The sequence below is a fragment of the Aulonocara sp. 'chitande type north' Nkhata Bay genome, linkage group LG1 (assembly GCF_057382095.1).
Source record: "Aulonocara sp. 'chitande type north' Nkhata Bay isolate Kocher_YH1m ecotype deep benthic linkage group LG1, A_spYH_male_GT1.1, whole genome shotgun sequence".
Classification (NCBI taxonomy): Eukaryota; Metazoa; Chordata; class Actinopteri; order Cichliformes; family Cichlidae; genus Aulonocara; species Aulonocara sp. 'chitande type north' Nkhata Bay.
In genome coordinates, this window is record NC_141344.1 from 34,614,157 (window position 1) to 34,630,895 (window position 16,739).

A 16,739-nucleotide genomic window follows, 5' to 3' on the forward strand; every position below is an offset into this window, starting at 1 on the left:
GTAGTCAGACTTTCCCGCACTCTGTCTGAGGGCAGAGCAAATATCTGAGTGGCTGATGTTCAGGCCTCTTTCAGCTTGTGATGAAGGGTCAGAGGGCCCTGCTTAGTCACAAGTTATTTTAGGAGGATACTTTCATTGAAGTGTCACCAGTGGACCGTGGTGATGGTGAGACAGTATTTAAACAGCCCAGAAGCGCTCATCACCAGTCAGCCACAGAAGCAAGCTTGGAGTCAAGGTAAGGACCTGCTACCTTTTGTATTAAAGCTCCCTTTCAGGGTTTGAGTAGTTACTCCAAGCTAAGTAAAGTACTCGATGATACTTTTACTTACTACTTTAATTTTTCTTGCTAGAACTCTGTTTACATTGACGCATTTATTATACACAACCATGAACGGCTGGCGGCACTTTCACGTGAAATTTAGGATCTGTCTCAGTAATATTCAGTTGTTTTCAGTGTAATTTGAAGGAGAGACAGCTCAGCTTTTGTCTGTCCAATATGACAGTTAAGCCCCTGTTCCTGGAATATCACATACCAATGCTGTGAGGTGATGGGCAGCCTTTGATATTAGTGCAAACTGGGATGTCAGACAGAACGCCAGCGAGGGCAGAGCTGCCATTCCTGAGTAAATGTTAGGATGGATGTTAGAGTTAAAAACTGACACATCGCAGTGAGACAATATCAGAACTGATTTGATTTGATTTGAAATCTTCGTAACCCTGACGACGTGTATTCACGTACATGCAGGAATGTACACATAGAGATTACACACACACAACCACCAGAAAACATAGAGATTTTATTTGTTTGTTTAGGTGAGGAGATGATTTTTAACCTTTTTTAAATTCAGTATAGTATCCTCTTTCAAATTTTATAAATGTAAAAATGTAGATAAGGTAGATCCTCTAAAACAGAGATTCCCAAAGTGCTGGGCCCGCTCCTTGGGGAGGAGCAGAGCCCAGAGCCATTACCGAGGAGGGGGCTGGTGGGGGGGCAGTGGCGGTATGAAAAGATAAGAAAAAAAAAAAGAAAGCTTGGACCCTGCAAGCATTACGGACAGCTTTTTGACGGGGCTTCCACACAAACGCAAAGCAGGAGATGAAGCATCGTCAAATATGTTTCCAACTTCATTCTAAAACAAAAACTAGAAAAATGGTGAAGCATGTCTGCCCTTTGGCTTCACCTGCACAAGTGCCAAGGTAGGTCTCCCCTGCAGAATTGGTTTTCCCTGTCGGGAGCACACGCTGGGCTCTCCAAATCACGAACAGTATCCCACATTCTTGATTTTTAGTTCACAAACACTTCTTATAATGACTAACTAATCCTGAAATTTTGGAGATGTTAGCTGTTTATACAGTAAAGTTACAGCGGGATACAAATAATGTCAGGCTGATCTTGCCGTAATTTGTCCCCCCTGTCCAAATCACTGACAAACAGTATGCCACAGTTGTTTATGTTTTTTAACCCATTTTGCACAGAGAGACATTTAAAAAAATGTATTGATAGCGATGTTGAATATTATTACACAGGAGAAAACAACTACAAGTAAAATTACACCATGAGGCCTCTGCTTTTCTAATTGGAGGGAGAGTAACTGCGTGTGTAGTCTATATGTAAGCATGTAAAAACTGAAGATATTAAGATTAGCAGTAACAGTATTTTGTCTCTATCTGCAATTCATCTCATGTAAACCATAACATGGCGCACAGTCTGACGTAGGAAAAGGCACATACCTTTGACATTGCGTGACAAACTGTATTCCTCGTCCACACAAAACGCAAAAACAGAGTTTTTAAAAAATCTCAGTTTTCGGTGATTTGAAGTGCCGTTTACGTGTGGACGAAAGGCTCAAACGCATAGAAACAGCTGCGTTTTCAAAGGTGTAGGTTCACAAAGTTAGTAGTTTATTACTACTAATTTACTAGTAGTAAATGACTACCTGTAATTTATTGCAGTTTACTTTTTTGTTCAATCGTTTACTAAATGTTTGAGGTGTGAAATAAACCGCAATGGAGTTTGAAAACAAAATATGGGTGTGTGTTAGGTGGTGGGGGGTGCGAAGATTTTTCTTGGAAACAAAGGGGGGCCTAGCAAAAAAGTTTGGGAACCACTGTCATAGGAGGTCATCTGACTGTTGATGTTTTCTCTGTATTATTGTAGGGTCATTACCTAACAATATAAAAAAGAGGTGACTATTGTTGTGATTTGGTGCTACATAAATAAAACTGAATTGAATTGGATTTTTAATATGATTACATACATGTACAGAATACTGGAAATCAAGTCAGTCCTTACATTAACACTGATTTAATTGCACGATGTTTTACTTGTCTATGAGTAAGCACATGCCAACAACAGTGGGAAGGAAAAATTCCCTTTTAACAAGAAAGCTCCAACAAAACATGGCATACCAAAGGGCAGCTATCTGCTGAGAGCAGTTGGGGTTGAAGGAAGTAAGACAGAAAAAAAACTCCTTGAGGGGACTGTTGTTTTGATTTGGGGCTGTATAAATAAAATAATTGTATAAATAAAATAATTGAATTCAACTGAATTGAAAAAAGAAGACCAACCTTAGGCGAGTGGTGTATAAAAACATAGTGAGTGTAAAGAGTGAGGGAAGAAGAAATGCTCAGTGCATTATAGGAAACCCTCTGCAGCCTAGGCCTAATGCAGAGTAGGATTCAGGGTCACCTGATCCAGGCTAACTTTATCAAAAAGGAAGGTTTTAAGCAGAGTCTTAAAAGTAGAGAGGGTGTTTCAAATCCAAATTGGGAATTGAAATCATATTTACATTTCAGTTCTAGCCTGGAAAACAAGACAACAGATCAATAGATTGTTTGAACTCCTTTATTTATTTATTTTGATTTACTCTTGAAGATGCCAAACTGGGGAGGAGGAGCCAAATGTGCAGCCTGTGAGAAGACAGTGTACCATGCAGAGGAGATCCAGTGTAATGCAAGGAGCTTCCACAAGACTTGCTTCATCTGCAGTAAGCAGACCCGCACTGCCCCAACAGAGGGTGTCATGGTGGATCTGGAGAATCATGCAGATATGTGATAGAAGTAATTTACACGTAAAACCCCCCCAGCTATTTTCCTCCTTCCATTCACCTTTGTGTATCCCATCTGGGCCTGCATCATTACTCAGCAGTCCCTCTGTATTTTTCTGTGTTTAATGACCTGCCTGCAAAGCTTCTTTGATTCTTCCACCCTGCTTCTGTTTGGCTTGCTTGCTGATTTCATACAGCCACAAGTGCTTAACTGGATCACTCAGTGACAGTTTACTTTCCCAGTTTACTGTCCCCTACACCAAAACATACACTCTCCAGCTGGTCAGTAGCCTGTGTGACTGCTAGATTGTTCCACTGGGAGCTCAGAAAGGCCTCTGTGAAAAGCTCACCCATCTTCTGAGTCTTCATCTTTTCTCGAACTTTCACCTCATGATCCCCTCTCTTTCTACAAATAGAAATACAAGACATCAGACTATGTGTAATGTTACTGCTGACTGATAACACTAGCTAGGTGGGTGCTTTATTTAACCTCCATTATACCACCATGACATTCTACTGAAAACATCTCACACAGTCTCATGGTCAGCATGGTACTAAATGTGTGTGTTTCCTTCACACAAGTGAGCTGCAGAAAGGGGCTGGACAGTACAACAGTTGCAGCGCATGAGTCTGAGATTTACTGCAAGTCCTGTTATGGCAAAAAGTACGGGCCGAAAGGATATGGGTACGGGCAAGGAGCTGGCGCTCTGAGCTCTGATCCTCCTGGACAGGATGCAGGCCCTCAGCCTCATGAGTAAGTGTTCATGACAGATAAAGACAGAGCACCTTATAACCTTAACCTTAACCATGACCGAAACAGTGGTGCAGAGGCAAATAACCTTAAAGAGAAAAATTGCTTTAAAAAATCTACTTTGACCAAAGATGACATCACACAGCGTTTCTTTTCTAGCTCCAAACCTCGACCAGCCTCCTCAAAATCCACCGCCAATAAATTGTCCCAGAAGTTTGGAAGTTCAGATCGCTGCCCTCGATGCTCCAAAGCAGTCTATGCAGCAGAGAAGGTGATGGGAGCAGGGAAGGTGAGGACCATCCTGTTATTCTTTGTGTGCATCTAAAGTATGACTTAAATTCAAAGTTACTTGCTGTTGCCCAATCAGACAAACAATTTAAATTCACATCTTGTATCTCTTCTAGATGTATGTTTTTATTGCTGATTATTGGGTACACCAAAAATCAAAGACAATACCAAAAAAAAACCCCCAACCCAATCAGTTTGGACTCTTTAGGCCACTTAACGATGAAATCAAGGCTTAGCGCCTGATGTAAGTGTGCCACATGTTCCTTATGGGTCCACCAGCTGGCCAGGAATTCCTTCCCCAGAGCGGAGTCCACGCCAGCCTCATCTCAGGCAGACGAGGAGCATCCTCCTATCCCCCTCTTGTCCCTTCACTGGGCCCATCACATCCCAGCCCAGCTTGCATTCTGCATCGGAGTCCCTCATGCGATGCCACCACAGCTCCCCTCACGTCCGCGTCCTGTAAATAAATAAATAGGGGCCAGAGCAATCATCCCGGAAGAGGCCCTGGCTTATAACTATGGCGGCCCTTTCCCAAAACGGCTGTGCCCGTCATACGACAGTGGGGAGAGTGTTACTCACATATGCAGGCAGAGGTACACATCTGCCCGGCGGTCGATTACACGCAGCGCCTCCCACTGTTGCACTTCTCGCAACAGTCTCCCACTGTCTCCCAACTCTTTTTCACCTGGCCTTCTTGCATTCCTCTTCATGTCTGGGGCTTCTCTCCTCCAGTGCTCAGCTAGCCTGCCTTAGGTCTTTACACAGCTGATAGGCCACCTCTGGACATACCCATACCTCAGCAGGTGATCCCTATCAGCTAATTGTCCCATGCTCAGCCAATCCACAGTGGATTAAAACAATGTCAAATAAAACACCAAAAACCATGCAATACAAACAGAAGAATAAAATCATGCAATAAAAACTAAACTCGCAAATAAACTAAAAAAAATCGAAATGAAACCAATATAAAAGATAAATATAAAGTTCCACTGTGTGACAATATCATGTAAGGAACTTTGTAGCACTTTGTTATTAATAATCACAAATATGTGCGTCTTTAGCCTTGGCATAAAACCTGCTTCCGCTGCGTTCTGTGTGGTAAAAGCCTCGAGTCGACCACAGTGACAGATAAGGATGGAGAGCTGTACTGCAAAGGTACACATACACACACACAAACACACACACATTGTAAAGATGGTTCTTGTTTATCTTCATTGCACTTTAAAACCAGAACATTTAATATTTAACCAGAACTACAGGAAAAAAACCAAAGCAGCACACAGTACACACAGGTCATATTTGAAAACTACCTCTAAATGTTGATTATTGACTCAGTCAATTCTCGTTTTTCTCTGCAGTTTGTTATGCCAAAAACTTTGGCCCCAAAGGATTTGGACTGGGCAACGCTGCAATGCTGGAGGAACGACAGTAAAAACATGCTTTTAATAAGCCTCCCACTCATCGTGCGGCAGCTGTCTCAAGGAGACCTTTGCACTGCTGTAAATTCAAAGTTATTTTTAAAAGTGGCTAAATTGTTCTTGTGATGGTTCAATGCAGAATAAAAGCATTTTATTACTTTAAAATTGGTTTTAATGCAGTTTATTAAAAACATCTTGAAAGACTAAGAGCAGAGCATAAGAACAAGAGCTCAACAGCTTTCTGTTGTCTTTGTTACATATTATAGTTTTGATGATAACAAACGTGCCTGAATGTATTTTGTCCCCTGTTATTGTTGTGGTGCAAAGACTTTTCTTGCTAAACTGAATTACTACATGTTATTTGCAATCATAATTCTGTGCGCCCCCTTAATAGGAATATCAAATCAGCAAGCGATAAACAAATACAATGAGTTAATATTTCCAGAAAAATTATGTGTTGGCAGCCAAGCAGAGCGACACTGGATGACTCGTTGAACCAACATCACAGTGGCTATCTCGTATTATTGAATTAACGGAGCTGACGACACACAGAAAAAAAATTCATCAGATAAAAGTGTCTCCATATCATGGCTTACATTAAATTTTAACAGAGTTACCTGTAACCTTGTTTTTTTGCCAGTCCTGTTTGGTTCTGTAGCAGTCAGAATTATTGTCGGAAGGCCAAGAATGATGCCCAATGGATTTGTTTTACCAAGTGGATCATCATGGCCTTGCCATATTATCATTTATTTTATTTTCGGTTGTTAGAGATGGGACAGACATGACTGAGGGATAGGAAAGGGAGAAAGAAAGAAAGAGAGGGAGGGAAGGAAAAACAGATGGGAAGAGAGACAGTGAGAAAGGGCACTTCAAAAAAATAATCTGGATCACCTGTTGAGAGAAGAAAAATCAGAAGAGAAAACAAACAAAAAAGAGAGCAACATAATAAACACAACACCATTGCAATAATCTAGCTAAGAGTAAATGACAGTAGATACTAAACACTGAATGTTATTGTGCAGCACGCAACATCAACAGCACGCAATGTGCTTTGAGGTAGCAGCCAAGAAAGGTGTAGTTTGTGTCTGTGAACACCCATGCGTACACCTGTGTGCACACACCCAAAGAGGACCATCGGAAGGGCAACCGTGCCACCCTCCTGGGAAGAGCTGAGGAGAGCCCCAGACAAGGGGTCACCTGGCAGCGAGTGTGGTGAGGGGAGATAGGCCTCCATACCTTGGAGGGCCTGAGATGTACCCAGAGAGGTGGAGTCTCAGACCCAACCTGACATATAGACACAGATGAACAGGCACACACACAGACAAATAAATACTTGGCACTCACCCAACGTGGAGACAGACACAAATAGACACTGTACACACAATCACACTCCCCAAACATACTTTATACTAAGTATTTGTAACTAAGTAACTAAGGTTGCTAAGGTTTTAAAATCACTGTGGAAAGTTTTGAATTAGTACCTGGTTTTAAGGAATGAATACAATGAATATAAGTCGATCAAAAGTGCTCAAATACAACCACTCAGACTTAATAAACCAAAGGAAATCAGTTCAGTCAATTAAAATGTCAATTACATTTTATTTGCAAAATACCTGTTGACAAGACGCTGCTTCAAGGCACTTTATATTGTAAGGTAAAGGCCCTACAATATTACAGAGAAACCCAACAATCAGAGGACCCCCTATGAGCAAGCACTTGGCGACAGTTGGGAGGAAAAACTGCCTGTTAACAGGCAGAGACCTCCGGCAGAACCAGGCTCAGGAAGGGGCAGCCATCTGCCGCGACTGGTTGGGGGTGAGCTAGTGACACAGATGGAATGTGTTCATGTCACTTCCTCACAGCAGACAGATGTTATTGTCTGTGAAGGTTCTCAGTCATCCAGGTCATCGTAGTCAAAGGAGCTTGTAAAGAAACGTGTCTGGACTTCTTTAAGTTGCTTGAAGACGTTGCACCTCTCATCCGAGAAGCTTCTTCAGTTCTGAACAGAGAACTGAAGAAGCTTCTTGGATGAGAGGTGCAACGTCTTCAAGCAACTTAAAGAAGTCCAGACGTTTCACCTCTCATCCGAGAAGCTTCTTCAGTTCTGAACAGAGAACATCTGCAGCTGTCATCAAAGAGAATTCAGTGATGTCGCCGTGACTGTGACATGGCAGCCAAAATTAAAAACTATATTCTTCTATTGTTATTTTTTATTTGAATTTATTAATTTTCAGTTAATTTTGAAGTCAGGTTGTTATTGAGTTTAATCCCTTTTTCTTAAAATCCATTCCATTTGAAGTATTTATGAATAAAGCGATTGTTCATTTTGAAATATTTAATTATAAAATATCTTTTATTGTACATTAAATTATCAAGCAATAAATATATATAAATTCATTGCTTTTATATATACATATATGTGTGTGTGTGTATGTATGTATGTATGTATGTATGTATAAGAAATAGAAAGTACAAATATTTCTGTCAAAATGTAGGAAGTAAAAGTTAAAAGTTGTCAGAGAAAAAATAAATACTCGCACAAGTTTTTTTTTTCCAGGATATATGATTGGCTTCATTTAGTATAGCTTTAAAGTAAAATAATGCTATCTTTACTGTGTGTTTTTTTTTCAATCCTTTTGCAATCATAATTATGATCTGAATGCACGGTTTTGTTTGTTTTTTTAGCCATCAGATTTACTGTCTGAAGGCCAAGAATGATGCCCAATGGATTTACTTTACCAAGTGGATCATCATGGCCTTGCCATATTGGTCAATTTGATTGACCTTATTATTATTTATTAGTGTGAATGCTTGAAAAGCATTCACAGTATTGTTCTTCTAATCTTTATTAGTGTGAATGCTTGAAAAGCATTCACAGTATTGTTATTCTAATCTTTATTATTATTAGTGTGAATGCTTGAAAAGCATTCACAGTATTGTTATTCGAATCTTTATTAGTGTGAATGCTTGAAAAGCATTCACAGTATTGTTATTCGAATCTTTATTATTATTATTATTATTATTATATTTTATCTATTCCGTACGTTTTTTGTAATCCTATAACTTCAAAACCGTTCAACTTAGAAAAAACATTCAAACACCGTTAGATTCCTATTCTTTTGGACAACACTGCTTCTATTTTTCATATTTTTAACATTTATATTTTTAATTTTATTCAACTTTATTCAACAAAAATTTATAATGTATTTCAATGGGGAGACCCTTCAAATCCTCATTCAACTTACTCATTTTTAAACTCTTACTACTTCCACATACATTGACATAGAGCCACCATTCAAACTTTAAAACGAAGACAAGACATTCAACTATTCAACTTGTATTTATCTTTTCAATATCTATTATACTTTTTCTTCAGTTCCAGTTTAAGTTTCATGATGTTTTTTCACCCGTTTCAGAGTTTATAATGGGTGTGTATGGGACGGAATGTTGGGGCTAGAGTGAGGCAGCTCAACTGCTAGAGTGAGAGGAGCAAAAAAATTAATCTTAAAATCTTTTTTAAAACTGCTGCTGTGTCCACAGCGTTTGCTCTACAGGTATGACTTTACCCTCAAAACGTAGCCATGGCTGTCCTCTTTCATCCAATGTGTTTACTATTGTACTAGGTGTTATGGTTCTTTCATAAATGTCACCAATGCACAGCCTCCTCCCTCCAACTCTTCCATAGACTCTAATGTTAAAATGGCTCAGAAGGTTCGTTTGAAAATCAGAAGAGCATGGTGTCTTTCCACTGTCACCACGTCCATATAATAAGCTCCACAGGCATGAAAACTGAGAATTAGGTAGACTAGACATTGCTGTCGCTCACGGTGAAAGAATTTTGTCAATACGACTTTTACTTTTCATTTGGGAGCGATTTGTTTCGGCCTGACTTTTCTGTTCATTTTAAGCAGCAAAAGTGAGGTGCATGTCTGTGTCCGTGTGTATGGAGCCATTGGGTGCGGTCACTATAGCGACCAGGCTCACACCTGCCTGCTTAACGAGCTCTGCCTGCCACTGTGCCAAGATTCATCTTAAGCACTTCTCTTTCAACTGCTGCTGTGTCCACAGTGTTACAGCCATCATTTTACCCTCAAATTGTCGCCATTATTGTTCTCTTTCCAACACCGTATCTTTCAAAGCTCAGGCATTTAAACTTTTTAAACTGTGTGGATCAAAGTGGAGGGATCACATTTGAGTCATTCAGTGATTCAAAGAATATGACCTTTTAATATTCATTCAGATGTTTTCTGACTCTAAATGTTCTTTTCTCATTTCTTAGGGTTTTCTAATTTACATTTAAAACATTTTCAGTTTTTTTCCAACTCCTTCTTCTGTGTAACCTTCAGCTTTTAGCAGTTCAGCACCTTTGTTTTCAGGTTAAATTCGTTTTTTTTTTTTTTTTTTTTTATCTCATTCAATATTTTTAACTCAAAATTCAGCAATTAATTCATTTCAGTGCATACATTCAGATTCAAGCATTCACACTGCAGTTTCTTCAGAAAATGCACTTTCTAGTTATTATTATATATTCCGTACGTTTTTTGGCATCTAACTCCTTCAAAACCGTTCAACTTAGAAAAACCATTCAAACACCGTTAGATTCCTATTCTTTTGGACATGACTGCTTCTATTTTTCATATTTTTAACATTTATATTTTTAATTTTATTCAACTTTATTCAACAAAAATTTCCCATGTATTTCAATGGGGAAACCCTTCAAATTCTCATTCAACTTACTCATTTTTAAACTCTTACTACTTCCACATACATTGACATAGAGCCACCATTCAAACTTTAAAACGAAGACAAGACATTCAACTATTCAACTTGTATTTATCTTTTCAATATCTATTATACTTTTTCTTCAGTTCCAGTTTAAGTTTCATGATGTTTTTTCAGCCGTTTCAGAGTTTATAATGGGTGTGTATGGGACGGAATGTTGGGGCTAGAGTGAGGCAGCTCAACTGCTAGAGTGAGAGGAGCAAAAAAATTAATCTTAAAATCTTTTTTAAAACTGCTGCTGTGTCCACAGCGTTTGCTCTACAGCCACCATTTTACCCTCAAAACGTAGCCATCGCTGTCCTCTTTCATCCAATGTGTTTACTATTGTCCTAGGTGTTATGGTTCTTTCGTAAATGTCACCAATGCACAGCCTCCTCCCTCCAACTCTTCCATAGACTCTAATGTTAAAATGGCTCAGAAGGTTCGTTTGAAAATCAGAAGAGCATGGTGTCTTTCCACTGTCACCACGTCCATATAATAAACTCCACAGACATGAAAACTGAGAATTAGGTAGACTAGAAGCTGCTGTCGCTCACGGTGAAAGAATTTTGTCAATACGACTTTTACTTTTCATTTGGGAACGATTTGTTTCGGCCTGACTTTTCTGTTCATTTTAAGCAGCAAAAGTGAGGCGCATGTCTGTGTACGTGTGTATGGAGCCATTGGGTGCGGTCACTATAGCAACCAGGCTCACACCTGCCTGCTTAACGAGCTCTGCCTGCCACTGTACCAAGATTCATCTTAAACACTTCTCTTTCAACTGCTGCTGTGTCCACAGTGTTACAGCCATCATTTTACCCTCAAATTGTCGCCATTATTGTTATCTTTCCAACACCGTATCTTTCAAAGCTCAGGCATTTAAACTTTTTAAACTGTGTGGATCAAAGTGGAGGGATCACATTTTAGTCATTCAGTGATTCAAAGAATATGACCTTTTAATATTCTTTCAGATGTTTTCTGACTCTAAATGTTCTTTTCTCATTTCTTAGGGTTTTCTAATTTACATTTAAAACATTTTCAGTTTTTTTCCAACTCCTCCTTCTGTGTAACCTTCAGCTTTTAGCAGTTCAGCACCTTTGTTTTCAGGTTAAATTCTGTATTTTTCATCTCATTCAAAATTTTTAACTCAAAATTCAGCAATGAATTCATTTCAGTGCATACATTCAGATTCAAGCATTCACACTGCAGTTTCTTCAGAAAATGCACTTTCTAGTTATTATTATATTTTATTTTTCCGTACGTTTTTTCAAAGCCTACTCCTTCAAAACCGTTCAACTTAGAAAAACCATTCAAACACCGTTAGATTCCTATTCTTTTGGACAACACTGCTTCTATTTTTCATATTTTTAACATTTATATTTTTAATTTTATTCAACTTTATTCAACAAAAATTTATAATGTATTTCAATGGGGAGACCCTTCAAATCCTCATTCAACTTACTCATTTTTAAACTCTTACTACTTCCACATACATTGACATAGAGCCACCATTCAAACTTTAAAACGAAGACAAGACATTCAACTATTCAACTTGTATTTATCTTTTCAATATCTATTATACTTTTTCTTCAGTTCCAGTTTAAGTTTCATGATGTTTTTTCACCCGTTTCAGAGTTTATAATGGGTGTGTATGGGACGGAATGTTGGGGCTAGAGTGAGGCAGCTCAACTGCTAGAGTGAGAGGAGCAAAAAATTTTATCTTAAAATCTTTTTTAAAACTGCTGCTGTGTCCGCAGCGTTTGCTCTACAGGTATGATTTTACCCTCAAAACGTAGCCATGGCTGTCCTCTTTCATCCAATGTGTTTACTATTGTCCTAGGTGTTATGGTTCTTTCGTAAATGTCACCAATGCACAGCCTCCTCCCTCCAACTCTTCCATAGACTCTAATGTTAAAACGGCTCAGAAGGTTGGTTTGAAAATCAGAAGAGCATGGTGTTTTTACACTGTCACCACGTCCATATAATAAACTCCACAGGCATGAAAACTGAGAATTAGGTAGACTGGACATTGCTGCCGCTCACGGTGAAAGAATTTCGTCAATACGACCTATACTTTTCATTTGGGAACGATTTGTTTCGGCCTGACTTTTCTGTTCATTTTAAGCAGCAAAAGTGAGGTGCATGTCTGTGTCGTGTGTATGGAGCCATTGGGTGCGGTCACTATAGCAACCAGGCTCACACCTGCCTGCTTAACGAGCTCTGCCTGCCACTGTACCAAGATTCATCTTAAGCACTTCTCTTTCAACTGCTGCTGTGTCCACAGTGTTACAGCCATCATTTTACCCTCAAATTGTCGCCATTATTGTTCTCTTTCCAACACCGTGTCTTTCAAAGCTCAGACGTTTAAACTTTTTAAACTGTGTGGATCAAAGTGGAGGGATCACATTTTAGTCATTCAGTGATTCAAAGAATATGACCTTTTAATATTCATTCAGATGTTTTCTGACTCTAAATTTTCTTTTCTCATTTCTTAGGGTTTTCTAATTTACATTTAAAACATTTTCAGTTTTTTTCCAACTTCTTCTTCTGTGTAACCTTCAGCTTTTAGCAGTTCAGCACCTTTGTTTTCAGGTTAAATTCGTTTTTTTTTTTTTTGTTTTTTTTTAATCTCATTCAATATTTTTAACTCAAAATTCAGCAATTAATTCATTTCAGTGCATACATTCAGATTCAAGCATTCACACTGCAGTTTCTTCAGAAAATGCACTTTCTAGTTGTGTGGATGCTTTAAGCATCCACACTATTGAGTTCCTGTTTCTCTTTATTCTTTATTGTGTGGATGCTTTAAGCATCCACACTATTGAGTTCCTGTTTCTCTTTATTGTGTGGATGCTTTAAGCATCCACACTATAGAGTTCCTGTTTCTCTTTATTCTTTATTGTGTGGATGCTTAAGCATCCACACTATTGAGTTCCTGTTTCTCTTTATTCTTTATTATTATTATTGTGTGGATGCTTTAAGCATCCACACTATTGAGTTCCTGTTTCTCTTTATTCTTTATTATTGTGTGGATGCTTTAAGCATCCACACTATTGAGTTCCTGTTTCTCTTTATTCTTTATTGTGTGGATGCTTTAAGCATCCACACTATTGAGTTCCTGTTTCTCTTTATTCTTTATTATTATTATTATTCTAGTTGCTTCCGTACACTTTTCGCCGTTAAACTACTTCCACAATTTTCAGCCGATTTTCACCGTTCAAATTTTAAACTATTCAGCTATTTTTGCTAATTCCTGCTATGATTTTTGCTATTTTTAACTATTATACTTTTTAAAATATTCCACTTTTTTCCTTTAATTTGTCCCATTGAAATGAATGGGAAACTTCAGCAATTCTGCTAAAATTTGCTTGTTTTTGAAACTTAACTACTTCCTCATATTTTCACCTAGAACAACCATTCAAACTTTAAAATGTTCACAAATTATTGGGCTATTCAGGTATGATTCAGCTTTTTCAAATCTTTTACTGTTTTACTTTTATGCCTCTTAAAGTTTTGAGTTGCAAAATTGTGATTTTTCACAAAATACATGTGTTGTTATGGTTGCTATGCTCTTGGCTTCCAGTGTGCCACTGAAGGTTTTGCAATTTTCACTTCATGTCCGAACAACTTCCTGCTACTTGCTCAATTTTCACTCAACTTCCACAAATTATACATCAAAACGTAGGTATTTTTGCTGGCTTTCAGAAAATGTCACCATCATTGTTGTGGGATTTATAGAATTTTTGCAAATCTCCTCAGACTAACACAAGGTCAGAAAACTCTCCATATAAAGTGAATGGAGAGCTTGTTCAAAATCACCGCTGGATTTCTGTAATGAGAGGCATATTCGAATCGTCATATCTCCTTAACGAAGCAAAGTTAAGACATGAGGCTTGTCCCCGAATATCTTCAGACACCCCTGACGCTCACAATTCAAGAATTTCTTTCTCACCTATTACCGTTCTGAAATGAGTTGGACTTGTTTGAGGGTAGGAAATTCGTCCTTCGCTCAGATTTCTTCAGATTTCAAACTGTGGAAATGAACCACTTTTTTCTCTCGTCATAACTTTTTGTTGGATTTCCACAGAGACCTGAAAATTTCCATGATTGTTCACCAAAGCCTGCTGTCTCTTACGGTGAAAGAATGATATCGATACTCCAAATAGATTTCAAGTTACAAAGCATTGTTTGAGGGCAAGTCAAGGCAGTTTTTGCTTCGCTCTACTCAGTTATGGTGCATTACAAGTCAAATATCTTTAATAATTCATATTTTAATGATAAATTGTAAACACTGGAAGATTCCCCCATGTCTTCTGAACAAAACGGTGTAAGAATGACCGTTCTAGCCCCTACGGTTAGGAAATTATGGTCATTTGTTTGAGGGGAGTCGTCACTATGAGAAATAGACTGCAATAATCCTGTGCCTCTCTCTGCTGCATGTGTAAAAAGATGCACCTTTTTTGGCGGGAAAACGTAAACAGCCACTCTGATTGGTGGATTTAAATTCGGCAGCTCTCTCCCTCTGTGTCTGTCTGTGTGTGTGTGTGTGTGTGTGTGTGTGTGTTTAGTGGGAGAGAGAGAACCCTACCCTTATTTGGCAGCATGTCATTGTAGGATTTAAATTGAATATAGTTAGACTGATTGACTGGATTAGAGCCTGTGTTTGTGTGTCCCTCTCTGCATTTCTGTTTCAATATGCCTCCATATTTGTAATTTTGTAAGTTATTGCTATTCTGCTAAATCATAGTATTTCTGGTACTTTTCGGTACTTGTGCTAAATACAGTATTTCTGCTAAATTATAGTATTTCTGCTTTATTATACTATTTGTGCTAAAATATAGTATTTCTACTAAATGTAGTATTTCTGCTTTTTATACTATTTGTGCTAAATTATAATATTTCTGCTTTTTATACTATTTGTGCTAAATTATAATATTTCTGCTTTTTATACTATTTGTGCTAAAACATAGTATTTCTACTAAATGTAGTATTTATGCTTAATCATACTATTTCTGCTTTTTATAGGATTTGTGCCTAATATAGTATTTCTGCTTTTTATAGGATTTCTACTAAATGTAGTATTTATGCTAAATTATAGTATTTCTGCTTTTTATAGGATTTGTGCTTAATATAGTATTTCTGCTAAATTATAGTATTTCTGCTTTTTATAGTATTTGTGCTAAAACATAGTATTTCTACTAAATGTAGTATTTATGCTTAATCATAGTATTTCTATATATTTCTGCCAGGTCCCCAGGCAGCCAATCCTCTGTGAGGACTGAGAAATTCAAATTTTCAAATCAGGGCCTGCACGGCTTCCCAGCCAATCATATATGTGTCCTGAGGCATTCAAATTTGCATATTGGGGCCTTCATGGCTTCTAAGCCAGCCAATCATATCTGAGGGCTGAGGAATTCAAATCCACAAATCAGGGCCTGCACAGCTTCCCAGCCAGCCAATCATGTATGTGGGCTCCAGGTATTCAAATTTGCATATTGGGGAATTCGTGGCTTCTAAGTCAACAAGTCATCCATGTCATATATCTCTAAAAATTCATATTTTAATGATAAATTGTCAACACTTGAAGATTCCCCCATCTCTTCTGAACAAAACGGTGTAAGAATGACCGCTCTAGCCCCTATGGTTAGGAAATTATGGTCATTCGTTTGAGGGGAATCCTCACTATGTGAAATAAACTGAAAGAAGCAGGTCTATGTCTCTGTGCTGCGTGTGTAAAAAGATGCACCTGTTTTGGCGGGAAAACGTAAACAGCCTCTCTGATTGGTGGATTCAAATTCAGCAGCTCCCAGGCTGACCTAGAAACTTAGTCCTCTCTCCCTGTGTGTGTGTGTGTGTGTGTGTGTGTGTGTGTGTGTGTGTGTGTGTGTGTTTAGTGGGAGAGAGAGGACCCTGCCCTTATTTGACAGCATGTCATTGTAGGATTTAAATTGAACATAGTTAGACTGGTTGAGTGGATTAGAGCCTGTGTTTGTGTGTCCCTCTGTGCATTTGTGTTTCAATAAGTTATTACTATTCTGCTAAATCATAGTATTTCTGGTACTTTTCGGTACTTGTGCTAAATACAGTATTTCTGCTAAATCATACTATTACTGCTTTTCATAGGATTTATGCCTAATATAGTATTTCTGCTAAATTATAGTATTTCTGCTTTTTATAGGATTTGTGCCTAACATAGTATTTCTGCTAAATTATAGTATTTCTGCTTTTTATAGGATTTGTGCCTAACATAGTATTTCTGCTAAATTATAGTATTTCTGCTTTTTATACTATTTGTTCTAAATTATAGTATTTCTGCTTTTTATAGGATTTGTGCTTAATATAGTATTTCTGCTAAATTATAGTTTTTCTTCTTTTTATAATATTTGTGCTAAAACATAGTATTTCTACTAAATGTAGTATTTATGCTTAATAATAGTATTTCTATATATTTCTGCCAGGTCCCCAGGCAGCCAA

At 38.0% G+C, this 16,739-nt stretch overlaps 1 protein-coding gene across 1 annotated transcript; it reads left to right on the forward strand.

Annotated features, from left to right (window-relative positions):
- Window positions 1-87: 87 nt before the first annotated feature.
- csrp3 (cysteine and glycine-rich protein 3 (cardiac LIM protein)) lies at window positions 88-6,489 on the forward strand. The gene is made up of 6 exons (XM_086294419.1): window positions 88-235; window positions 2,876-2,987; window positions 3,630-3,801; window positions 3,958-4,087; window positions 5,148-5,241; window positions 5,445-6,489. The coding sequence occupies exons 2-6, from the start codon at window positions 2,876-2,878 to the stop codon at window positions 5,516-5,518; spliced, it is 582 nt and encodes a 193-aa protein (XP_086150545.1). The 5' UTR covers window positions 88-235; the 3' UTR covers window positions 5,519-6,489.
- Window positions 6,490-16,739: the final 10,250 nt, after the last annotated feature.

What these genes read in the sequence shown, in the direction of transcription:
- csrp3 (XM_086294419.1), top strand. Translation starts at nt 2,876, where the DNA reads ATGCCAAACTGGGGAGGAGGAGCCAAATGTGCAGCCTGTGAGAAGACA. An exon ending in GCAGGCCCTCAGCCTCATGA is followed by an intron (nt 3,802 to 3,957) that starts GTAAGTGTTCAT and finishes TTTCTTTTCTAG; the next exon opens with CTCCAAACCTCGACCAGCCT. An exon ending in AGGTGATGGGAGCAGGGAAG is followed by an intron (nt 4,088 to 5,147) that starts GTGAGGACCATC and finishes GTGCGTCTTTAG; the next exon opens with CCTTGGCATAAAACCTGCTT.